The sequence below is a fragment of the Manacus vitellinus genome, unplaced genomic scaffold, assembly GCF_001715985.3.
Source record: "Manacus vitellinus isolate BGI_N305 unplaced genomic scaffold, ASM171598v3 scaffold_8_pilon, whole genome shotgun sequence".
NCBI classification, from domain to species: Eukaryota; Metazoa; Chordata; class Aves; order Passeriformes; family Pipridae; genus Manacus; species Manacus vitellinus.
In genome coordinates, this window is record NW_021940864.1 from 7132879 (window position 1) to 7159720 (window position 26842).

Consider the following 26842-nt stretch of genomic DNA (forward strand, 5'->3'; position numbering starts at 1 on the left):
AGAGAGGAGACTGGAAGGTGTCTGGGTCAAACTAAGTTTAGGTCTTTTGAACTGCTACTCAATAAAAACAAAACTTGTGAAATAAAATAGCCAACAAATGCCTAAAATCAAAATACGTAGTTAACAATTTTAGTTATTCTAGGAGCTTCTCTGCATCTGGCACAACCAAAGGACAAGGCACAGTACCAAATTTAAATAACTACTCAATATACATAAAAATATAAGTATCATGCTTCTTAAAAGGCAAGAAATGCTCTCTACATATGTGAAATGGAAGCTCAAAATATTTTTAGCAATATTGATATGCTCCACTTTTTTCTTTAACACGAGTCACTTCAGTGCTTTAATCAAAACATTACTCCAAAAATGCACAAATAAACAACCAAGCATTCTGAAAGTATTTGGAAAGTATTCCGAAATTTTTAATAATCATCTCGGGATGTCACAGTTCCTAAGAAAAACTTAAATTATTTTCCAAAAGTCTCTTTGAGAGAGACAGGAGATATGAAACTAGAGAGCAACTGTAGATTTAAGGGTGCTGATGTAATTTTTTCTCACAAAGTTACTGAACACTGTAGAAAGAAAGCAACGACAGATTAGAATATTATGCTGCTTCAGAGACTCAAAATCCATTGTGGCATATTTTTGTATTGCACTAATGAGATGGTAACTCTCACTGAACAGCTATACAGATGTCGAGCCTTCAGAAGCCGGGATAACCATATGTCAAACTTCTGTGGTTTTGCCACTTGATATTTTGAGTGTATGCCTTCGTTTGTGATAATAAATATCAGGCCACAAACTAATGTCTCCTCAGATATCTAATATGTTTAACACTCAAAACAGCTTGAAAATCTAAACATTTCTGCTGTTAGCTTTGAGTTCTCCTCAAAGAATTATGCTACAATATATACCAGATGAATAGGCGAGGGATAACACAACGATTGCCAGTTGTTGGGATGGGTTTCTCTACCATTTTGTGTCTATATTTTTTATCCTGCAGTACACACAAAGTTCAAACACCCTCTCCCTTCTCAATGTCTTCATTAGGAAAATCTAAATCCACTGTCCTACTGCACATTTCCATGTTGAAGGCTGAAAGTTTCAAAGTTGCTCCTAATGGTATCCTGCGTATAAGCAGGTACAAAGAAAGGTTTGTACATAAGGCATCTGCAGAAATGGACAGAACAGTACTATGTATTTTAAGTATCAATTAATAGGCCCCAAGGCATTTGCTTCACACAGCAAATGGGGAAATGTGATAGCAAAGTTAAACAAACGACACAGCATCAGACAGCCAGTCTGGAACAGTGAAGGCAGCAGAATTCATCCCCAGCCTCTCATTTATAACACCTTAGTCACAACACAATTCCTTCTGTATGCATATGCTTACATAGAATATATTCTTATTATATATGTTAGCTTCTACACCTTCACAACCAAACAACGACTGAGGAGAAACTGCTGTAGCTTAAAGCCAGTTGTGTTACCCTGACAGATGTCTTCCAAATTTCTTCTCGTTTGACCCTTTACAGACCTGAGGAATTAGCATTAGGGCTGACTAAACCCATAGGATGTATCTCAGAGGTCCATCTCCTTACTGAAAAAGAACTGCAAATGAAGCAACAGGAACACAATTTCATAGAGTATTGTTAGAAAAGCCCTCCCTCCCCCATGAAACCAATAGCAATGACTGTCCTTTCCTCTCCTTCCAGACTCTTGGCTTATACAACTTCAGACTTACAATGGAAAAAACACATATATATAAATTATATATATAAACCCCAATCAGTAGGGTCAAGTCTCTCTTTTTACAATTATGTCTCCAGAGTTGTCTCCAATCAAACTAATGCTCCAAGACCAGAACTATCAATGGTTACTTTTCTTTATTATCTACAGGACCTTTTCTGGCCAAAGTAGTAAAGACTCTATAGGAGTCCGATAACTTTACAAGGTGACGGCATTTCTGTGTTTATTGTAAGCCATTTCTATTGCAAATTGCAACAACTTTTCAAAGTGCAACACTGATTTGGAAATGCAGGCATGCTAATACATCAATTGCCATGACTAATGTATAAACTTTTAATGACCTTGGCAAAATCTTTCCTTCATTGGGCAAGTGCCACTATTTTGACTGTACAAAATGTTTTGGAAATATGTTGAAAATTATACTTGTTTTGGAAAATATTTCAGGATTTCAGTATAGCAAATGGAGCTATATTAAATAAAAGTTTGACATGGAGGAGAAAACACTCCAAGGTTGTGTAAGTCTTTTTTTTTTTTTTAAAAAAGAGGTATCCTCCAAGTGTTGTACATTCACAGAATGCTGACTTTTTATCCAAACAAAGTTAAGAAGATAAGACATTATCTTGAATTGTTTTCAGTTTCATTCAGTCACTGTCATCTTCTTGTTTCAGACCACCTCCTTGCTCAGTATCACCCTCTCCATCGCTTTCCTTGTCCCAGTCCTTCATAGATGCTCCCATCATGAAGTCATCACGCAGTATATTCCACTCTGGCCCCTCTTCAGACTTCACTTCACCCTGAATGTTTGAGGGGAGAAGAGGGAACAGGGGAACATGAGATGAACGTGAAAGGCAGTAAAAGATGGAAGCTCTTCAGGCAATCAAAATAACACCTCCTACAGTTTGCACTGGCAGACCTACCAAGGGCTAGCTCTTTATGCAAACAGTACACAGAAACATGCAGGACAACCATAAATGACTTGATGCTAAAAAGCAAACTTCTTATAACCAACCAATAAAAGAAATATGGAAACAAAACAATTATTCCTCGTGGATGAAACAGTCAACCCTGGGCATGGCTTCCTTTATTAAAATCTTTCTTGGCAATCAGAATGGATTTATGATATCATTTATTAACCCCCAGGTGCTGCTTCATTAGAACACTTCTTGGCACATTTCTAAAACATAAATATGGATTTAATAAAGGCTTAACCCCCCCCAATTTAATATTTAACATATTCTGTGATATGTGAACCAAATCCCCTTTATGTGGATTATTACCTCACTACCTGGGCTTGTCATACTGTACAAAGCTGCCTCTAAAAGAAACGAAGTTGATCTATGCTTAGCAAGCCAACAACAATTTACTCCAAGTTTCCTACCTCTTGAAAGTGAATAAACTGAGGCCCACTACATGGACTGGTGAATAATAGAGAAAAGGGATAGGAGTGTAGTTTCAGGTCAGCACTGAAAACAGTGCTTGGTTGCAGTTCTTTGAAGTGACAGATCACATTTGGGCAGTGCAACAGCCCCATCCTGTGGCAACAGTTTTAAAGAACAGCTTGAAGCTATTCCTACATCTTTACTTGAAGGAAAATACTAAAAGCTGTTACGTGTACTGAAGAAGGATTTATTTCAGTGGTTTATACCTTAGTAGCAAAATACTTCCAAGGAACAACATGGCTCAGTGTCCAGCAGGCAAGCAAAAAATTGTCCTACCAAAGTGGAATTAGGGACACTGAAAACACTAGTTTTGCAGGGTTTTTGAAACATAGTTAACACTGGCATCGCAGGTGTGCTTTCCCCACTCCCCTGCTCAAGAGGATGGACATCAGCTGACTCACTCTAGTTTAAGTGACTAGCACCTCCTGATACCCTACAGTGGATGGGGTCACCTGTTGCAGCATCCCCTGCAGACAAAGACTTGCCTACTAGATGCAAAACCTGCAGTAATCACTGCAGTGATCACTGCAGACATTTGTTCATGCCTCTTTTTCGTCATGTATCTAGGAATGTGAAATTTAGAACCACTGCATATTGAATCTGATGTTTGTGCAGTCTTTGGGAAAGAGCAACATATGGAATTTAATAGCTGGAGAATGGAGGAATAAAGAAAATGTGAATCTAACACATCACACCAACAGAAGCTATCTGAGTGCAAAAAGTCTGACAAACAAGGTGTGTATTTTTAATAGGTAATCAAAGCAGAAATGCCAAATGTGATTTCTCCTACAGTTCTTTTTGAAACATTACACTCACAAAAACAGGGTAACAAGTCTTAACACTTTCCTTCCCAAAAGGAATCTCCCAGGGCCTAGCCCCAAAAAAGAAACTCCACAGCTGTTCCTGAAGATGTTTGCACTGTGTTTTGGTTTGGGATTTGCTTTTGTGTCTTCACAGCTGCTCTCATTAATGCCTACTCCCATCCAATCCCCCTTTTCCCCAGGGTAATGCCTCCTAACCATTTTCCACTCTTGCAGCAATTCACTTCAAATGCTATACCCAGTAAAGTTTAAAAATCATTTCAGACAGGACAATCAATTACCTGGAATCAAAGAGCTACCGATAAGCTGGGTGAGTCCCTAGGCAGACTTTACAATGTTCACGAGGGAATAATGTGTATTAGTGCAAACAGAGCTACTCTGTTCTGGGATGCAAGGAGAGGGTAACTTTTTTTTTCCTCTTTTTTAAACTGTATTGCAGTTGGTTTATATGTTTACATTTGCAGAGTAGAAAAAGGTTAAAAAAATTACAAAAATCACCACGCTTTTTCTTTTTTAATCTCAGATCTTTTGTAAATCACTGTTTGAACGATGACATTTAAGAGAGTTAAATATGAAATACCTAAGTGTAAACATCCCATATTCCTTTCAAAACAATTCACTTTCTTTTTTCAATAATAAAACCAAATTCCATTTTTTTTCCCAGATGTGCAGAATAGGGATTTTTTTTCGCTGGCTTATTTTGTTTTGGGTTTTAAACAGCACAGAAGCTGTAGATTATTGTTGGCAATGACAGTGGAAAGCTCAGGGTTTGAAAAGCCCAATCCTCAAATTCATCACAAGCTACTATTCAGCAACCATTAGCCTTTCTTTCTGGCTATGTCAAGTGAACAACAGGACAAAAGCAGGACCTTAACAAAAGAGGGATGCTGATCCTCCATTACCCAGTATGTAAGGCACCACAAAGGTTTGAATAGAGTTTTACAACAAGCCCTAAGGAGAAAGACAGAGGTAGCATGTTAGTGCCTCAAAGATGAAGATTAAATGCTTGAAAGCAAATATTTAATCAATTTTAAGCATGCTTCCAAGTGCAGAAAATGCCTTGTTTAGTATCTTCATTCCTAACTCATTTGCTACTCTATTTTCCCCTCAGAATAAAAACTCTCCAAATCTACTGTATCAAAAAACATTCCTGAAGTCTTAAGAAAATATGCAGCAAGACTATTTGTATAATTAACAATTAGTTCAACTGTAACATCACTTCCCAACTTGCTTTATGTAAGAATGTTAATACAGTTGGGTTTTCAATGCCATAATCTGGTTTCATCTAAATAAAACAAAAATGATTCTTGGCACGTGGAAAATAAACCATCTTTCACTCGGCACAAATGCTTTTGAACTTCCAGTCAGCTGTTCATGCACATCTCACTACAACACTGAAGTCCCCTTTGAACACCCCCAAATGAAAACAAAGCAGGCTATATAAACATTAGAGTGTAATGCCACATAATGTGGATCCTTTGGTAAGGCAAGGAGTGAAAAATTGTGGTGTTGGTTTTTTTTCCTCTCCTCTTCTATACATATATTGAAATGGATTTGTTCTTTGCAGAAGTTGTGGCAACCTATTTCAAAATATTTGAGGTATTTTACTAATTGCCGCCCCTCGGGAGTCACTGATACATTGTAATGTACTTGTTATCACGAGATGAAATAAGACAGACCAAAACATGCAGTGTGGTTACTGTAGTGCAGATACTTGCTGTGATGGACTGATAGTCCAGTTGAAAAATGATCATATAAATAAAATAAACACTATCTTGCCTGCTTAGTGTGCCACCTAAGCTCTCATAGCATAAGCTCAAGTCTCATACAAGTCTCTGTAGTGGGGACATACGTCCCAAACTAATTCTGGTTTGAAGACATACCCTCTACAATCTGTACCAGGACAAGATGAACTGAAATTCTTAGCCAAGTCCTAATAAAACCATTCACCCTCCAACAAAGCTTAGTTCTATCATCTAGAAAAAAACAGGTGTCCCTTTCAGGATCCAGGCTGGAACTGCCTCCTGGATGTCTTAGAACAAATTGCTTTACAAAAGCCTCGTGGTAGCAGCAGCAGCTATATGATCAAGATCAAGTCAGAAATCTCCCTGTTTTGATTCATTTCTTTACCACTGCAAAAAACTGGAGCTACATAATTTGCTCTTGGTAAATGATGTGACAGTAAAGTATCTTCAACTGAGACCTGCCAAACTCACACTGGAGTTGTGGCAGATAGTGCTGACACTGAAGTGTGAGGTCAATCCTCTCTACTCCTTCTGAAGCTGTCAGAAGCAGCAGCAGGATACTTGTAACCATACATAGCTGCTTCACTCTGCCAGTGAGTGCCTTAGCTCAAAGCCTTTTGCCTTTGAAAGCTTAAGGGAATTAAACTCAGTCTGTCTAAGCCACAGGACATTGTAGTTTTCATCTCCTGCTTTACTGGTACAGCAACATCCTAAAAACAGAGCAGGAAAGTTTGCCAGAGCTTTTCAAAACCTTACACTTAAGCAGACCAAAGTCCATAATGCTTATTGGTAAGTAATGGCATTAAAAGATGTTCCCTGAAATCAGGGCACACATGCAAAAGACAGCATTTCATTCCATCTCCCACCAGCTTGTGTCACTTGACCACACTCCAGCTCCTGCTGCTGCAAAACAGCAAACATACCTACAGCACCATAGAGATTCCCCTACAGCCTGTGTCCAGAAAACAGTGACTGCAGGGTATTAACAAAGGAATATTTTTCAGATCTGGGAATTACAATCAGCACACTGGACTTCCACGCCTTTGTTCCGTGTAAAAGATGAAATGCCAGAGCTTGCAGGGGCATCTCTCTTAACCATCACCTACAATAAATGTTTATTTGTACCTGTCAGGGAAGGAATTTCTAACATAAATATCTCTCAAGTAACAACTTTAAGCCCCGAGACAACAATTCTAACGTGTCTAATTAATCTGAACTGCCCCCCCCATCCCTCTGCTTTGCTCAATACAAACATCTAAGACCTTGAGATACAGGGAAGCTTTTGTCATGATGAAGTTAAAAAGTGTAACTGCCAAAAAGCATTCTCACATACATCTGACAATTATCTTCCCTTGCCAGCTTGCATCTTGCTCCAAATGATTGCTGCTATTCTGTGTCTCATCCCCAAGCAAGTCAGTTTAAACTGAGCTCAAAAAAATAAAAAACAGCACAGGCATACACTGAGGTGTGTTAAATCTCAATTGAAAATAATAATAATAATAATAAACCACTTGGCAGAAGAGGGGGAGGAAATGGAAAACAGAACACCAGAATAATCACTTCTCCTAAATTAATTTTCAGCAATATCCAAGCTCACAGGGTAAGAAAATAAGTTTCCTCCAGGCTGGGAAGAAATAAATAAAACTGCAGCTGAAGTATGTAAAGCCGAAGTATAAGCAGAAAACAAAATGTAATTATTTTTAACAGAAGAACGATACTTGGGATTGATCATAGGTGCTACTCACAACTTAATCTAATTTGAATTACAGCAAGATCATGACTCTAAGAAAGGTTCCTATGTAAGCCTGATCCCAAGCAGCGAAAAAGCCACAGATTTGCAAACCGAGATTGTAACTAGTACCGCTATTATCCTGAACTTCTGCGCTGAATTGTCACAGCAACTCACTTTGGGAAGCATTTTCAAGCTCACAGAACATGTGAGCTGCACAACAGAAATCTATTCTGCTGCAGCATAATTCTGCATGAGGATTTATTCCTTAGAGTGAGAGTTATTCAGTACCCATTTGCATCCTCTCTCTGAACGAGCCTTGTATACTTGAAGTGGCTGTCCATTCTGAGGACAGAAACAGTGGCACAGGAAATTCAGTCAGTTCACAAGGTCTCTCATACGCACCAGAACCTGCTTTGGTAATTCTAGTAAATAAATCCAAGAATGAAATTTTTTTGCAGTGTGTTTTGAAACCTGCTGTTTCTGTTCAACCTTCTCTGCAAGTAACACACTGGAATTATTACTACAAGCACAACAAATACTGATTTTCCTTCTGAGCACAGCCAGAAGACCACCCAGAGCTTAATGACCTCTACGAGGAATCTCCCCATCCTTACATCCCCCTCTAGGGTTTACTACAACTGGGGATGTGCAAATGAGAAGGAATGCTTTGGGTTGGCACGCAGAGGCTTAAACATGTCCCAACTTTAGAGGGGTCAGAACTGAATTACAGATTTTCTAAAAACAACCATTAATCTGGGCCCAAGCAAAGAAGACAATTCATTAGCATCATTATTAAATGCTCAGTTGCAAAGAAAAATCTTAGGAAAAGCTGATGAGAGAACAGATTTCCTCAGCCTTGGTTCACCAGAAGCCTCATAAATTGTTATTTCTGTCAGAAAAAAGCAAAAATATTTTAAGAATTCAAGCTTAACACAGGGCCCTTCTGTATACGGGACGCTCTGGAACTCCTCAGCCCGTGCCATTCTTCAGCAGCCATCTCAGAAACCCTTCTGCTGCACAAAGAATTTCACATGTTGCTGCAAGACACGTTTGGCCATACCAGCATCGAGATTCCCTTCACATGTTTTAATGAGCATGATGAGTAGCATGGGTATGCTACACCAGAAGCTGCCCACAGAAAATAAAAACTCACCTGAAAGTAAGACTCACCTAAATAATCCTATAGATAAGTTACGACTCCGGTATGAAGTGTTACCTTTACCCATACCAACAGTTCCCCTTGCGGAATACATTCTGTAATTTGTAACTCATGTTCTCTTAAATAAAAGGCAAAATGACAATGTTGTAAACATCAAGTAACTACACTGTCTTTCCACTTGTCAGGCCAAAACACTCCACTGACATTAAAAAAAAGAAAAAGAAAAAAACCTTGTCCACAAGTAAGCATTTTTAAGAAGGTACCAAGTAAAGATAAGCTCAAAGTAGATTGCAAGTTATTCCAGAGAAGATACCTGGAAAAGACAGAAATAGCACATTCCCTGTATGAGGTTATCATGCAACTCATCAGGGCAGAAAAGTTATAGCCCATACATTCTTTCAGCATGCCACCACAATTCATTTTCAGTCCTGCTTGTTTTTATCTCCTGTAAAAACAAAACTGCTTCATCTTCCTCCTCTATATGCTTTTACCTTTGCAACTGCAACGCCTGTTTATCAGCAGTTGTATTACTGACAGTGAAACTCCTGTCTACTGTCCTGGCCATTACTATCTGTGTATTCACCTGTTACTTGCATACTTTATTCACCACTAAGTCTCCACACAGCTTTCATGGTTCATGTACTTGATAGACAGAATTCTTAGAGCAAACACTGCACAGCATCAGGATCAATTAATACTTGACATAAAGACCCAACGAGTACTGGTTGAAAACAACATATAATCAAGACTTTTGTATTTAAAGCCATACATTACACTCTCATTGTTTATTAGACAAAAAAATTTATAGCAAGTTATGGTGTTCAAACTACTTGAATTGTAGTTCTGACTTGGAAAAGACAACGCCATTCATCAGAAAGAACAGCTTTTCTTGCTAGCTAGTCATTAACCTCAGCTAAACTGTCTGCAAAATATTGTTCATTTTGTACTAGAAAGCATACTGGTTAATTACCAAGAGCAATCTTATATGGACAACTCCTTACCAGCTTCCATCATTATTACTAAAAGGAAGATTATGTACCAGTAGTTTTTCTGTTTGGATGGTATTCAAGATAGAGGAATAAAGAACTTTTCTACATATGTAGCACTTCAATCCAGAAATAAATGCCACACCACTTCTCACATGTAATAAAAAAAACTTCTCTCCATCAGCTGGTCCTACATTTCTTAATGCGTATTTTCTCCAGACAGAGTTTAAAGATCAACCTAAAAATTACAGAGATCCACAACATCCTTGCTTCAAGTTGCACAGTTCCTGAACCATCAAGCTGCACCTGGAAAATACGCAGGTACTGCAAGAGTGCATGGTAAAAAGCATCCAGTCAAGACTAAGGCCGTCAGTCTGCTATCCCTCAGAAGTCATGTACTCATGTCTTTCAACAGTCTACTTTAGATAAACATTTTCAAGTCATAACAGATTTTTCTCAGATGTCACCCTTTATGCAAGATACTTGTGCACTATCTCAACTGGGTACTTAAATTTTTCTGCAGGTTTTTATAAAAGCTTGTCTGTTGGCACAGTTAAGAAATGTGCAGACCTGCAGCTGTTTGGAATATTTTTGATTTTTTTTTTTTAATAAATTAGCAGCTTGAAAATTTTTGAATTATCTGAATATGACTCAAATTATTTCCTACAAATGATGCTGAAATCCTTCAATTTGTCATTATGATTCAGCAAGAAGCGTAACAGAGAGATTCCCAAAAGCCTGTCTCAAACAATGAAAGCTACAGTAATGACCATGTCCATCACTTCCAGCTGATGAGGAAGAAGCAGGGCTAATAAAAAGCCTCCCCTTCCTGACTCAGGATTTCCACTTACATTTGAGTCCCAAAAGAAGTATAAGGATCCAAAAAACTATGAGGTAGGAGGGTGAGAAAAAAACTAAATCCCAGAGCCCACAAGGAACTAGCTTTTGTATAATTTTATTACTAAATATGAAATACCTAAGTTTTTATGTCTACTAAGCAGCTTGTCAGACTAAACCTCCCTACCCCCATTGCCCCTGCTTTTACTTAAATAGCTTCTGCAACATATCCTAAAGGTCTTCAAATCCAAGTCTCTCTGATTTTATATTCCTGTAATTTCCCCCACACTATCACATATGAGTGGCAAACTCATTAAGGAACAGACTATACCCCTCAACACTCCCAGGCTGCTTTCTAAAAGCAGCTTAAACCCGATGAAGGAATATGTAAACCGCCCATGATCCCAATCCCTTATCTTAGCCATCTGGCTACCCTTTCTCTGCATTTCTGACCTTTCCATCTCCTTCTGTGTTTCTGTATGGGTTTTCCCAACAGCTGCAGGTGGAGAAGAAATGACACAGACCACCTGCAGAACACTGTCCAGGGTACAGCAATGAACCAAAAAGAGGTCAGATCTTTCCAAGAGGCAGCTTTAGTATAATTTGCAATAATACTAGGTTAAAAAAAAAAAGAAGTATAATTTCTAAGCTTTCAGTAAATTTCAGAAACACTCATTAAAAACTGGCCAGATTTTCCCATACAAAAAAAGAAATACTGAACTCAGCAAATCTCTAACCATTGAAAGCTGGAAGCAGTTTCACCCACCACTCCTTAAGTCTACCAAGATAAACAGATGAGTAGGTGCCCACAGAGGTCATTTATAATACACATCTGCTAGTTCAACACTCTAGAAATCAGAACATTTTATACCTTAATAAAATTTCAAAGTAAAGGAATCACTTTTCAAGATAATTTCCAATAGAAAATGCTTAGATGGGGGAAACAAACTTGTTCAGATAGACAAGCTCCACCCAAACTCTTACTTCCAGAGGACATTTTTTTATAAAACTTTATGAAATGTTTAGATGTTTTTTTTCTCTAAGTATATTGCCCTGCCTATAAGAGTTATGAACAAAGCCAAAAGTGGAGAGCTGCTTTTATAAGGCTTCCAACTCGATTTACCAGATAAAAGTCTAATAGGATTTGACTCTTAGTGCTTTGTATACTTACGGGAAGATCAAAAGAAGATGTATGCCACAAGTTTTTCAAATGTGGTTGTTTTAGACACAGTCTTACTGAAAAAAACCCTTGCAACATCTTCTGGGAAAAAAAACACCATCAGAGTACCCTGTGCACTAATAAACAAATAGCAAGGCAAGTTACTTTCAAATATGACAGATGGAGCTGTCTCAGTATTGCCTGACATTTCAATCACAAGTCCCTGTTTATATTCACTTAAAAATTTGCCAAACTTCAGCCACTTGGTGCTGAAGGCTTTTGCAATGTTTCAACTAAAATCACTTCATTCCTTTTCACAGAAAGACAAACTTAAAATATTTTGTCTTCAGCTCCAAGAAGGAAAGAGACATTTCCTACAGGAATCCATTAAAACCTTGCATGATTCATTCTTTTTGAACTTAAAAATCAGTTAAGGATGTATTTTGCAGCTGGGAACATATCTTTTGCCATCTCCATAAACATTTGCCTGGACTGGGACAAGTTATAAACATCTGGAAGACTGCCCTCCCCAAACCTCAGGTCATCACCTCAGTAGATACAATAGGCATTTAGCATCCAAATTCTCTTAAGATATCTGTCCTCACTGATCACATACTATCATATCACATACTAATGCATTTTAGAAGACAGCGTTAAGCTGGACTGTGCATGACTCATGATGACAAAGAAGGTGTCATTTCTGTGAGGACAACTGTCAGGGTTGCCCTCACATCAGGCACCAGGATGCTGGGCTGTGTGCTTGGTCCTCAGGTGCAGGGGGAAAGAATCTGTCAGGAACATAAAACAGGAAGAGGATAAAGAGAGATAGATGGGAGCAAAGTGCAAAATCACAGTCTTTTTTCCTTTCTGACTTCTGATCAAGTATTTGGAAAAAAGAGAACAGAAAGGGAACTCTGAGTATAAAACACAGGAAAAAGGGTTAACCTGGTGAAATACAGCCCATCCTTAATCCTCTTATCTGGAGTTGAACTCACGGTGTCAAGTTCTTGACATCTATCAATCAAATACACATTTAAATATTGACAAATATTGACCTACATTCCCACAATAACACAGATGTGTGTTACCAGCTATGGCAACAGATAGGGAACTGAGCTTGCACATCTTAAAAACCTAATCCTGTTGATACCCAAACCGTTTAAGTAAATACGTCTTCTAAACAGTAAAAAAGTAAAAACCATCACCATCCAACAATTTCTAATACTTCAAAACAACTCTTTACCTTAAAGAGTATAAGGACTGTAGGATATAGCAAACTGGTGGCAGGCTACACTGCATTTGTCTCTACGAATAAAAAGCAGCATACAGCAACTGAGCTAGTCAGCAGCCTTCTGGTACAAAACCAAGAAACTAACTTAAAAGCATCAGCTCCAAACATACAAGAGGTGACTTTCAAGAGTATGTACATACATTTGGGAAAAACAGGTAAAAACGCAGCATCCAGAGGAATCCAAATTAAAAGTTTCTGTGCACGTGATGGGAAAACATCTATTAAAACTGGGAGAACACATCTATTATGGCTGCAGCTGAACTAAATTAATACTTGGCTGCCCCCTCAAATCTGCTGGAATACATGCATGCCTGGTTACTCCTTCAATTTGTTCTGTAAAACCAGCACACAACATTTGTAATAATAAACTTGTGCTACTCTGCAAAGCCATTATCACCTAAGGAAAAAAAGTTTCCTTTTAAGATTAAAAAAGGTGTTGATACATCTTATCAAATTTCTAGAAATCATCTCTGCCTTTATCCATACTTCAGAAACAAAATATTTCCTACAGCTAGTTAAAGCAATTGTTCAGACCATTGTAACTTCAAACAGATTTATGGATGAAAATAGTATTATTTTCTGCCCTTCCTCCTCATTTCTATACTGTGGAAAAAGTGGGAAAAAGCAGAACACGCTGATGGCCAGTACTCACACAGCTGCAAGAAAAAGAAGGCACTCTCACAGTTTTTACACAGACCTAACATTTAAGCTGAAAAGCACATTTTATATCCTCATTTAACTTGAAAAATGAAAGCTCCAATGCCACTTCTTGTATCCCAGTAAGACCAGCAGTCAAAGTCAAGTGTAGTACTCCTCCTGCCCTTGAACAATCTTTAAACTACTGCTTAAAATTAGTCTTATGAACAAAAGAAAAATCTATAGCAAACCTGACTCTAATCACTGTGCTTAAAAATTACTTACCAACCACTAGGAGCATTTATAAAATATGCTTCAGGCAGAAGGAACTTTTCTGGAAAAGCACTTTATTTCAAATCCCATATGAGCAATAGCTGATATGAAATAGCACTTGTATTCTTCTCCACTCATCTTCCTTCCTATCAATAAATTATTTTAGAATAGGTACTATTTTGAGACCAATAACCAATTTTTTCCAGATGTCATCACAACACAGGAAGCAAATTGTACCTTCAGGTCATGTAGCCAGTACACTTACAGAAAAATTACCTTACAGAATTTGGATCATGGTTACTGAAGTAGGCCAGGAAATCCTGCTCTTACTTCCACCATTGAAATGCTCTGTCACAGATCTGGTGTAAGAAAACTTACACGTTGAAGCAAAATCATGCTACAAAGGCCTAATTGAAAATGAAAGGTTCATGAGTTCAGGCTATGCTTGTCATAAAGAGTATCTGTAACGATCATGCCAGTTGTTTATATATCACTAGAAAAATGTTTTACCACACAGTAATGCTTTACAGGGAGTAGTACAAATGACAAGCAAAAAGTCAAGATGAAATCTGGTACTGAACAACCCTGTTGTCCTGACACGCACTAAAGGAGAAAAGGTGAGGCTGCTCTGAGAATGCTAACTCTGAATTTCTTTGTTTCCTTACAATTAAGATTTCAAGACCTCTTGTAATTCACTACATCAGCCAACGTGTCTGCGCAACTGTAAGAGATCAGAAACTTCATTCAACCCTGGAAGCAAAGGTACTTCCTCAGAGCACCCAGAAATTTCTTCAGGACCTAAAGAAAACAAAAGATTCCTGCAAGGAATCCTTTACTGCCACTACTTACTTTTGTATTTCTTCCATAGACATAAAGATGACCTCAGCCTTCAGGGTTGGAAAAACAGCATCTCTGATAGGTACCTTTTCTAAACCTGTAGTTTAATAATATTTCTTACAATGTCTTACAGGTGGGAAGCTGCAAGACACGACCAACACGTACTGAAATGAAAAACTGGTCTGTAAGGATTGTGTTGAACAAGATTGAAAGCTTTCATATCTGCCAATAAATGTTTCCCAAAAAAACCCACCCCAAAACTTAAAAAAACCCCCACCCAAACAACAAACACGTAGGATTTTTTTAAAAAAAGAAAATTATTATATGTTTCTCCCACACTGCAAGGCTTCAGACAAGGTGGTGAGGGGAGGAATATTAGATGATCTTACCCAGAGGCAAGCATCGTGCACCGTCCCTTGGAAAAAAAAACAGGATAAAATATTACACAAGTCAGCTGGCTCAGCAAGGATTAAGAAATACCTTGATAAACAGCTAATGATATGAAAGGCAAAGCTTTTGGCTCCAGCTCAGAAAAGTAATTACTCCCATCTGGGCACACGAAACCCCAAGAAGGGCTACAGTTTCACAAGACGAGCACAAGAAAACTTTCACAGCCTTGAAGCCTTTTTTTCACAGTTACATTGGTGGGTGTACGCTAAGTAATAATTAGGCCAATGACTAAAAGTATACAAGACTATAAACAACGTTCTCAAGAGCACAGGTTACCTGCCCTTCCCATCAATGTCTGAAGCTGATGGAAGTAGAGAACCAAATTCTGCTGCAGATGGGCCTTTACAGAGCATTCAATTTCTTTTTCTCACACAAAAATATACTTGACTAAGAAGTCAATCAAAACAGAGCTTTATAAGGGGTTTCTTCAACAATCCCTGACATCTGGAAGAAACCACCAAACTTTCAAAAATACGCAGCAAATTCTGCATTTAAAAAGTACTGCAGAGTAAGAAGAAGCATTAGCCCATTCCCACAAATACAGTCAAGTCTCCTGTCACAGCACAGGGCTTGAGTCAAGAAGGGTTTGCTTTCACTGGTGAAACTTTATTCTGCTATTTTTCCTGCTGACTGCTTGTTTCATGTGGGTGGGGTTGTGTTTTTATTGTTCTGGACTGCATTTTAATTGATGGCAGAATGCCTGGAGTTTGGGATTGGCATCTCTTCCATTGTTTTTGTTGAGATAAATAAATACATTTCACCCCTCTTTTCTAAAAATTAAATACACGCTATACTCTCAAGTGGTAAAAAGAAAGCAGGCTGCTAGAAAGAACAAACCCACAAAACAAACAAACAAACAAAAGCTTTCAGATGGCATAAACAACTACCAAACTCCTGTTGCAAGGAATTCACTACCAAAAAGCCTCATCCCTGCTTACTACCCTCTGATAAACCCCCAAAGACCAAGAAGCAGAGCTATGACAGTGGAGGCCAACAGTACTGTTCAGTGGCTAAATGTCTCTGTAATTCTAAAGAGAAGACTGCAGATCAGATTTTGGCCTCAAGCTCAAGCATTAACTACCAAGATGGGAGCCTGCTAAACGAGTAAGATATGTTCTCAAGAGAAAATAAGGAAGATTAAAAACAGCTTGAAAAGGAGTTATTGAAGAGATTGGTTCAGTATTGAATGGAGAGTCACTGAAGCAGAGGCAGCAAGGAAGAGAGGAAGAGGGGTGGTCTATCTAGGCAGACACACTATTTAAAAAATCCAACCAAAAACCTCTATCCCTGTCCAGTTTTTGTTCACAAGCAATGTGAAGGCAGCATCTACACTAATAGTCAAACCCAACACTAACCAGCCAGCCTCTAAAGCATCTCCAGAGCACTTGAATGGAAATATGCTCTTACTGATGCTGCCAAAATAAGACTTTTTTTTTACAGTATAGAAACATTTGCAATCTACGTTTTCTGACCTACTAATTAGAAAATTGTCCTGCTACAATCTGACACAAAAGAAAACAAAGGTCCTAGTTCTTGCTCAGCTATTGATTCAATGCTGACTACAACACTAGTTGGCACTGCTATTGTTCTGATATTCTGCTATTCCAGGGGAGGAAAAAAAAAACCAAACAAAAAAAAGAGAACCACACACATGCATGCCCCCCCAACCAAACAAGCAAGCTGGAATTATTTAAGGAGAAATAAAGTGTCAGCACCAAGCTAAATTGTTCTCATTATCTGAAGAATTTAAAAAATACTTTAATATTACACTTGCATGAAAATTGTATGAGCACTTCATGCTAGGCAGTGTTTCAGCATGTTCCCCAAGTGCACACAAACAAAAAACATATGACAAACTGTTGTCTCCCAACTGATTAAAGTATTTCTTCCTGGCACAGAAAAGCACTTAGTTAACTGCTGTGAGTCTGGGCCAACAGCAGTATTCCACCCACTACTGAGCACAGAGTTCAAACCTGAACACAAATACGCTTCAAAAACGTGCAGCTTCTGAAATACGAGAGAGAGTACGTCTGAGGAACTTGTTTTCAACCCTGAGCTACTTGGTGAGCTGAAAGAATCACTGAAGAGTTAGACAAGTCTAACTACACCACGTCTCAAACACGTTAGAAAAAGTGAAGTGTATTTCTTTCCAAAACATCGTAACAGCAACGAAGCCACATCAACCTAAATACACATACAGAATCAAGGAAAGAAAAGCCTACATATAATGTTTAATATGTCTCTATTTCTTTCTGTTGTGGTATTCACTTTGTACAGCAAATCCCTTCAGTTCCGGATACCGCAATCATCCAAAGGAAGTGAGTTTGACATGACTAAACTCTGGGTACACACAAGTAGTACAGTCTAATACACTGTGTAAGATGAAGAGCCTCCATGTCTTTAACAATTTTTAAGGAGCTATTATTGGCCAAATTCCAAATGTCACGACCCACTAAAATCTAGCAGTTTGTTCCATGCTTGATGCAAAACCCAAGGAAAAAAATCCTATATTTTTTTTTAACATACACCACTTTGTATTTTGATACTCAAAATACAGAGAAAACAGGCTAAGAGCTACTTGTTCCCTTGCTAAGAAGTCTCAAAACACCCCAGCCATTTGGATCACAGCTGTTATGAAGAGCAGGCACATTAACAGACAGTAACTATACTGAGAAGGTATCTTGTATGCATTTTCTTCTCACAGATGAAGCCTACCTCTTTACATTTTGTGGCCTTTCCATCATTCTTGCCTCCTTTAGCACCCTCCACGTTTCTTAAAACGTTGATGAAATCTTTCTTTGAAACAGAAGACAGCAGTTTAGCACGCCGCCTGTCAGAGCTCCCAGCTTTCTTCATCTTCTCATCAATGTTCTTTTGGTGCGCCCTGACAGCATTAAATAATTGTACAACACCTCTGGGATAGGGGAAAAAACAACAGAATAAATTTTTTAACTCAAGTTCCTTTTACAGAAATGAACCCCCTACCAAAGCAACTAATTGGTGCAGATGCTGGACAGCTTCTAGCTCCCCAGAATGGTTAGTGGGAACCTCAATTTGGTTAAGAAGTAACATTTGCTATAATGTTCACTCCTCCTTTACAGTTATTGCTAGGAACCAGTAACAAACAAATCCACACATAACTATTCAGACCCTGAAGTAAGCATAGTAACTTGGCACTGAAATCAGTACATGAGCATGTTTCATCCTCAGAAGTACATTACTCGTCCTACAACCAGATATTAAATTCTTCAGGCAAGATCTCAAGGGCAGCTGAAGTAAGGGGACAAGGCAGAGGAATGATTAAGGAGGCAGACACAGGCAGCCCATCAAGGTGTTCAACTAGTTCTGTGACACCAAACTACTGCAACACTGAACAGACTGAACTTTACAGCCATCAGTCTGGTGAATCCTCTGCAGAGAAGCAAAAAACCAGAACAGTAGAAACAACTGTTCTGCATTTTTAAGGCATTAAATTAACAAAATGATGGGATTCAACAAAGCACTCCTGTTAAGCAAATATTAGATTCCCATCTAAATTTTTACTCTTTCATAAAGCTTCTGAAATCTTTTGCTGAACTTGATACCGTACAATGCAGACCTGTATATAAATCTCTCGGCTCCTGGAAGTCACTTCTTAAGAGTTCAAACTGATTGGAAACAGATTACCTGCATAAGCCTTTTCTTCCCCTTTTCCTCCTCTTTTTGATATACATATATTTAAGGAAAGCATTCAGAAAAACTCTTACCTTGTGGCAATTCTCTGAAGATTTCTTTCTTTCTCTCGGTCTTTGACAACATCTGGCTTCACTCGGCACATCATTTCCCATTCCCGCTTTTTATCGAGCTGCATTATAAATATTGTTATGAGAATGCAGCACACACTGATAGAGTATGTAGCAGGAAGAAAAAAAAAAATCTGCAAAGTTCAGTTTGGTTTGAGGGTAAGGGGGGCTCCAATATGGGGCTGGACAACAGGTCTGAGGTAAGTCTCTTGCGTTGACACACCAGGGCCCACAGTCAAATCTCAAAGAATCACCTGCTTTCAGTGACAAAAGTCTAGAATAAAAATGCTTTCACACTAACTGCCGTGAGCAAGGAAATTATTCAAAGACCGCTTTCAACTCCAAGACTCACAAGCTGATCACAGAGAAATTCATACATAATAAAATCCTGTGTCTACCAAGACAGGCACATCACATTTTGAGCCTTGGGAATTTGACTTTCCCCACAGAATTAATCCCAGTACAGCTCTGTGACCAACAGTGAGGCACATCAAAGACTGCAACAGGCAGAACTCAAGCACCAGGAAGAGCACCAAGTGTCCACCAGACAACAACTCGTGTACAATACTGATTTTTGTCTTTTTCTTTTGAGTCTCTGCTTCAAAACCAAACTGATGCATTTTCCATTACCAGGGGCCACAATATCACCAGCTTTGTTTCTGCTAAAATAGGAGACCACTGTATTTCACAACCTCTGCTTCAGGAGAAAGGTAGTGAAATTTTTTCTTCCCCTTTGAACAATTTAATAGTGTTCTAGGCCTAGTGATGTTCCATTAAATCTGTTTTATGCAAGAAGTTTTTAGTGGAATTTCAGAGTCCTTATCTTTATAATTCCAGGAAAACCACTATGAATTTCTGAGTTTATGACCATGTTTTGGCCTTTGATCAAAAGAACTGCCCTATCCTACCTTTCATCAGCAAGCAATCAGTGGAAGGCAGAGCGTTTTCAAGTTTTCCTAAGGTAAACAAGTCAGTTTGGGGACCTGTAGCCCACCTCTGTTCTGCAGTATTCCCACATATTTACTGGATGAGAACAGGTATTTAGGACAACCAGAACCACGCAGATGCTGTACTGAAGCATCTCTGCATTTAAAAGGCAAGCTGTGGCCCAACCACAGCATGTCCCAAACTGTCAGGTGACTAACCTGGCTATCCCACTGAAACAGAACCGGTAAGATGAGACATTAGTACCATTAATGTATTTGTAGCCTGAAGGTAAATCAATCACAGCCTGGAATTAAAAGTTCCACTAAAGACACAAACAAAAGACTTACTTGCCAACATAACTTTGCTCTCTTCATAACAGGTTCAGAACCAGAAGCTATTCAGGGAACAGACACAGTTTTCTACAGTAGTAGAAACAGTAGTTTCCAGTCAAGAAAATCATTGAGGAGAGCAAACAAGTATTCACAACCGCATCAATAGTTACTCAACCTAGAGGCCTTGATTTCGGATGTTGTGGCATAATTTAAATGAAGGAAGTTTTCTTCTTTTTCTCCCTCTCACTTTTTGTGATACAGAACTATTTTGACTTTTAATTCTGACCACGTGAATTTCACTCCAAACTAACAACGGAATTAGAAAACCAAGCTTAAAGCAGCTGCTTTCACCCTCTCAATAACAAAAACACCTTATGGCCAACAGACTGGAACAGTCCTGCTGCCAACGATCAGCCTGCCTGATGACCCAGAAAATGCAGTAAGGGAAAAAGCCCTACACAGCATGACTGGAAAAGTAAAAAAATTGAAGTTATTTGACATCACTGTGGAAGAGAGATTCCAAAACTGAGATAGTCTCAGAGCACTCTCCCAAATCTCTGCTGAGACTATCTTGCATGTAGTAGCCCACCTGACTATGACTACATAGGAAATACTGCATCTTTTTCTCACCTTCATCCTCTTTTCCAGCCTTTCTTGTTTTTCCTTTTCTCTCTCCTTCTCCAAGCTTTTATTCTTGGACAAGATGGTGGACTTATTCTGTGGAATCTTTTTGTTGAGCACTTTTGCCATGGCATCTGCCCAGCCTGAACTTGGGCCATCTCTGGAGGTTGTTGCCTCTTCAACCACATTGCCAGGGGCTGCTGTTTCATCTTCATCATCACCATCCAGGGCTTCATCTCCTGAAGAGTAGCTGTCTTCTGGGAGTTCTGAGCTTAACTCAGAATCTAGGGATCAAAAAAAAAATAATTATCAGTTCTTTTTCTCGTAAGGATCCATCACTGGTGCAATTTGCTCCATATGTAAATGTTATCTGAGTCCAGGGCCACGTACTGCTGCACATGTAGTGTCACAATTACTTCCTCAAGCAGCCAAACACCATCATAATGAATTTACTAGAAACTATGTAATGCAAGTGCTTGCTTATCTCAGTAATGATTTAAAGTGATTGAAGTGGATGGCTAAAAGGGAAAAGGCAGCCTTGGATATTTTTTGTTAGAATATGAATATTTTTATGTTTAGGGCTGGAATTGTGGGGGAAAAAAAACCCTGTATTTCCCAGTTCAGAAATTATAGCTTATAAATGCATATACATACATATCTGTATGTATACATATGTGTATGTACACACACACATACAAACTGCAACAGTGACATCTGGTGTTTGAGTGCAAACAGCCACAGGGATTAAACTGAAGCTGGGAGGGCATTCCTTATGTGAAAGAAAAATCTGCCCAGGGAAAACAATGCCATCAAAAATACAATTACCAAAGTACAGTGAACACAGGGGAGATTGTTTTGTGAAATGCAGAATCAAAAGAGTCATCAGGTACTCAAAAGAAACCAGAGGCACTAAGGTCTTCTGGCATAAGTAACTGTTCAAGTTCTTCATACAGAAATAAAACACCCCCAAGTTTCCTTACCCTATGAGCCCTTCAAAACAAAACTAAAGGAGCTGAAGTGACAATATTGAAGTTAGTAATCAAGCAACATCAAGAGAGCACAGAACAGCCAACTAGATGGCACATCAAACACATGAATAATCTGCCATTTCCCTCATTTGTCTGTTCAGTGTGTCAAATTGCAAAAATTAAAGTCTTTAATGGTGCAGATTAACTAGAATGAAATGGGCTGCAAGTTTAGGGTGGGCTAAAATTTGTTTGGTTATTTCAGTGGACCCACTTTATCACAAAATGAAGAGCACAGCATACATATTTCCTGCCACTATTAACTACTATTCCACTAATATTTGTGTCATGTGAAATTTTAAATTAATTTCCTTATATACAACTTTCAAGGGCACAAATCAAGTGCTGGACAGAAGGAGGCTAGTTTCTGACCCTGCCCAGTCCCACTAGCAAGGGCCTAATTCCCCACCAGTTGACTCACTTTCATCCCTCTAGCACTCACACTACTTGAAAAAGAGTACTACTACTACTACTACTACTACTACTATTACTGCTGCTGTACTCACAGTACTACTGAGCCAAGTGCTTTACTTTGTAAGCACTGCTATATGCCATGAACTACCTTTATCAATTAAATCATTAAGAGAACGAAGTCAGGACTGCTTCACTAGATCTGTTTTCTATAAAGCCATGCAGACAGCTATTAATGATATTCCCCATTAATCAACTGTCTTTTTAATTACTTAGCAAACATAAACATACACTCTGTTGCCAGACTTATTCATTATTCTGCCTTCTCCATGTGCCTTTTTAAACCAGAAAAATACAGCCTGACATAGCAGCAAAACAGTGGCATTAATCAATTTAAAACAAAACCTCTAATGCCCAGGCACATTTAGAGGCTCGGAGAGCATTTAGTTACCATCAGAGACAGGAGTAAAATTATATGTTTACAAAACAAATGTGGAAGAGAAATAATTACTGAGTACTTAGTCATGATCTAGGTCAGGATGACTTTTACTAGCATCAAGGTGCACACAGTGTTGTGTCACACTCCACTTGAGATAAATAATGGGTTTGGTTTTTTTTTCAACAGTCCTTACTATAAAGTGGAAATTTAGAAGCTGCAGATATGTTCAACACATTCACTAACTACTTAAAGGCACCCTTTTTATCCTTTTATATCCTTTTAGATATCAGTATGTTTCCATATCCTGAGTTCCAGATTAAAAAAAAATAAATTCAAACCATTGCATATGAAGAAGCTGGTACATCACCACAGCCTGGTTCCTACAGGTAAAACAATGTCAACTTTTCATCCCTAGGCCTTGTCCATGCTAGGATAACACTATCTAGTTTTTAAACAATGAATCAACCCCCACTTACGACTTTTTTATAGATACAAAAACTAACTACTAACAAAAGTCCAAAGATGAATTCCCCAGTTGCTTGACAGTTAGCCATAAATAACAGATCAGACTTATAAAAAGGAAAATTGCAGAATTATGTATTAATTTCCTTTACATAATATTTTCTGCCAGTAAAATAGGAGGATAGTGCTGGATAATACCAACATTTTGCTTTCAACAATTACAGAGAGATTAACAAGACTTCAAGGACCAGCCTTAACTTACTCTTTTACATGTCAGAGTATCAGACAACAGCATGAGATAAAGCAGAGATATTTCAAAGTAATTTAGACTAGATTAACTCTATCAGAAGTAGGACCTGAGGCTCTGTTCTGAACTGCAAACCTTAAAGCCTAGTACAGGTTTAATGTAAAAAGTCTTAATTGTGTGTGTGGGAAATGCACATTTCCATACTTTACTCTTCTAATATTGCTCAGTGACGAAGGTGTAGACGCACAGTTAAATATAGAAAACATTCCAAAACGAGCTCTGAAAGAAGCTCTCACACAAAGCTTTCCCTTGGGTTCAGTTTTGACCCTCAAAGCAAACAGAACCAGTGTGACCTACAGCTCCAAACGGCCACAACCTTGATTCCTCCCAGAATAAAGAAAAAAAAGTAATCTAATTACAAGATACAATTAAAAAGCGATCACAACTAGTTAGGTACACCCTCTCAACTCACAAGGAGGCAAGAACGAGCGCAGAACTGTGCGTAAAGGATGGAGTACGAGTGTTTGCGCTCTCCTGGTGAATCACTACCTTGCGTGTCCCACGGGTTTACTTCGGAATAGAAGCAGATCCCGGTCTGGCACAGACACGGAACTTTTGCAGCTCTGCACAGTCGCTCCCCCCGCTCCCAAGGAAGCAGCGAAAGTTATTTTGGTGGGCCCAGGGAATTAACCAGCTGCTGTCGGTACCCCCTAGCTGAGTAGAGAAGGGCAGGAGCAGAGGACAGGACCAGGCACAACACCGGGCACAGCGGGAATGCCACCCACGGGACCCCCGGCTGAGAAGGAGCTTCAGCACGTGGCTGTGCCGGGGCCTGAGCCCCCATCCCCCGCGAAGACGGCTCCAAGCCCCGGCCCAGGGTTCGGAGCGGGGGGGCTGAAGGGCCTCGGACCCACCGGCGGGCTCGGACGCGGCAGAGAGGAGAGGCCGCCGGGCCAGGACGGCCCACACGGGCACACAGAGCTTTAGAAGAAGGAGAGACCCACGCTCGACCCTCCGCCCTCGTTACGCTGTCCGTGCCGCGCCGCCGCCGTCCGCGCCCACGTGGGCCCGCCACGGGCCGCCGCCATCTTCCCCGGGTCCGGCCAGCACCGTGCTCCGGCCCCGCCCCCGCCCGCCAAACTGCCGTTCCGGCTCCAAAGGTTCCGGACGGATGGAGCGGCGGCTTCCGGGGCGGTTGGGGAGGAAAAGGGGACAGAACTGAGCTGATGAATAAGTCAGGGAGCGCCGCCCGTGCTCCTGCTCCCCCTGGGGCGCTGCCTGCCGCTCCTCCAGAGCAGGGCAGAGCCCAGCGAGAGCCGGGGGCCGCTCCTGTTCGGGCTGTTCGAGCCCTCGGGGGCGCCGCCGTGGGGTCACGGAGAGCGGACACGGACCGCGGCCTCGTGGGGCCCGAGTGCGGGAAAAGGTGGAGAGCGCCCTGGGAAACCCTCAGACCCAGCAAAGCTCAGCCTGGTTCACAGAGTCACAGGGACCCTTAGCCCTGCACGGGGCCATCCGCAGGAGCCACACTGTGTGCCCGAGAGGTTGTTGGCTTCCACCTCGGGGAGCCAGTGTGGGTGGGCGCAGCAGCGATAAAAATAAATAAATTAGTGTTCTGTTTATGTAGGTTGCCTGGTGGGAAGAGGAATTTGGAATCTCCACAGTGCTGATGTCCCCAAGGACGCTTAGCCATGCTTTCAAACATTCCTTTAAGGCCCAAAAGGAGTTTTGTCATGGGGAGGATTGAAAAACTGAAATTCATCTTTCATTGACTTTTCAATCAGGGGAAAAAAAAAAAAGAAAAGAAAAAAGACAACTGACCATTTACTATATCCCTAAATGTTTACCATTTTCACACTGATACCACATACTTTCTGAAGTCATTTTTTCTACACTAGAAAAAGATTTTCTCAATCTTTAAGGTTGGTCTGCCCTAGCTGGTATCTGTGGAAGGGATGAGCTCAAATTTCCTTGGACACCAAGTGGGCCCCAGATAGGGTAGGTCATGGACCTTTTGTAAACAAACCACAGGTCTCTGGGATGGGCTGTGCTGTTAAACTTCACTTGACAATTACTGTATCCACCCAAACCATGCTGATCTAATGCTTAGCATAAGTAGTTTAGGTCATAGATCACTGACTATGCTATACATTCTTTTACAAATTTTTCAGATTAAGAGTTTTGGATGCTAGAAGTTTTTGCAAGCTCCAGTTCATGTACTGAAATCCCTTTCTCTCAATGGTAGTATTTGTTGTTGCACTGGGTGTTCAGAAGAGCACACTATCCCCCACGTGTAGGGAAACAAAATTTCTCATACCTTAGGTTAGAGAATTTCTTATCTTAGTAACACTTATTTTCTGTCACTTCACAGCCAGTGAACGGACACACAGATTTTAAGACCAGACTGTAACACTACCAGTCATCCAGTTACTCAATTGGAGGCATCTGTAAGAAGTATATCTTGAAAAAAGCACCACCTAAAACACCAGAACTGTATAAGAAGCAAATCTTCTTAGGCAACCTCTTACATAAAGGTGCTCTAAACTAAACAAACAAAAATTAGTTATCAAGAACTGCTGTTCTTGTAGCAATTAAATGTGCTGGTAGGCAGAAGCTCCAGTATTCCTTGGAGCCCTAAAGTAGTGCAGTACAAACAACCTTTGACATTGCAAAGTACATCTATAGATATGAGCGAAGATAGAAATGTGTCTGAGAAGATTTGACCCAAACACTTGCTGTCTTACATCATAATTATTAAGCAAGATCCTATGGATGAAACACTGCACTGCTCTGCAACTTTGCTGACACCTTAGAGAGCCTGGATACATGAACAAGTATTAAAATAAGGAATGGTGGCTCATATTGTAAATGAGGTGCAAGGCAATGCTTTACCTGGCTATTACTGATCTTAGACTAGTGGATTGATTTTAAGATGACTTGGTTGCTTTTTTAAAGCTCAGTTATCTTATGGTGGTGCCTCCAAATTACTACCGGAGAAAAATGTTACATGCAGCGTATTCCTCAGTATTTTGCAGGTTTTAAAATCTTAAAAAATGTTTCTAATTTTCACATCCTGTATTTTTGTGAATATTTTTTTGTTGTTGTTGCAACACTGCACAACAAGTGACCTTTGTCTTTGTACTTCTGTCATTCCACATTTTTTTCCTTAATGATGTGGGTTGCAGCCAAGATAGCAAATTTTATTTTGCTCACTCAGTATCAAGTGGGAAAATTAGAGGTTGGACAGAGGTCAGAAAATGGTGACAGAAATTCTTACCTGGCTGGGGAAACAGTTTCATAGGGAAAGATTATAAAGGCTAAGTAAGTGTGTCTTGGTTAAGTGCTGGCTAAGGACAATGGTACTGGACTTCTGTTTCTGTCATAAGCTGTCTTGCAGAGCAGAGCTACTTGGAAAGAATTTCAGTCTAACTCATTGTTACAAGCAAAGAGAAAACTCATGCTGAAAAATTTGGGCCAGTGCTGTG

General features: G+C 39.6%; 1 protein-coding gene across 1 annotated transcript; it reads right to left on the reverse strand.

Annotated features, from left to right (window-relative positions):
- Positions 1–285: 285 nt before the first annotated feature.
- On the reverse strand, positions 286–24448 carry RRP15 (ribosomal RNA processing 15 homolog). Its single transcript, XM_029965093.1, has 5 exons — positions 24388–24448; positions 20786–21060; positions 18861–18958; positions 17830–18028; positions 286–2543 (listed from the first exon to the last, which is right to left on the reverse strand). The coding sequence occupies exons 1-5, from the start codon at positions 24446–24448 to the stop codon at positions 2391–2393; spliced, it is 786 nt and encodes a 261-aa protein (XP_029820953.1). The 3' UTR covers positions 286–2390.
- Positions 24449–26842: the final 2394 nt, after the last annotated feature.

Bases quoted from the DNA above. Each gene is read 5' to 3' on its own strand.
- RRP15 (XM_029965093.1), bottom strand. From the start codon at position 24,448: ATGGCGGCGGCCCGTGGCGGGCCCACGTGGGCGCGGACGGCGGCGGCG. The intron at 21,061-24,387 runs GTAACGAGGGCG...TTTGATCCCTAG, and splicing joins GGCGGCGCGGCACGGACAGC to ATTCTGAGTTAAGCTCAGAA. The intron at 18,029-18,860 runs GTAAGAGTTTTT...CCCCTATCCCAG, and splicing joins CTTCAGAGAATTGCCACAAG to AGGTGTTGTACAATTATTTA.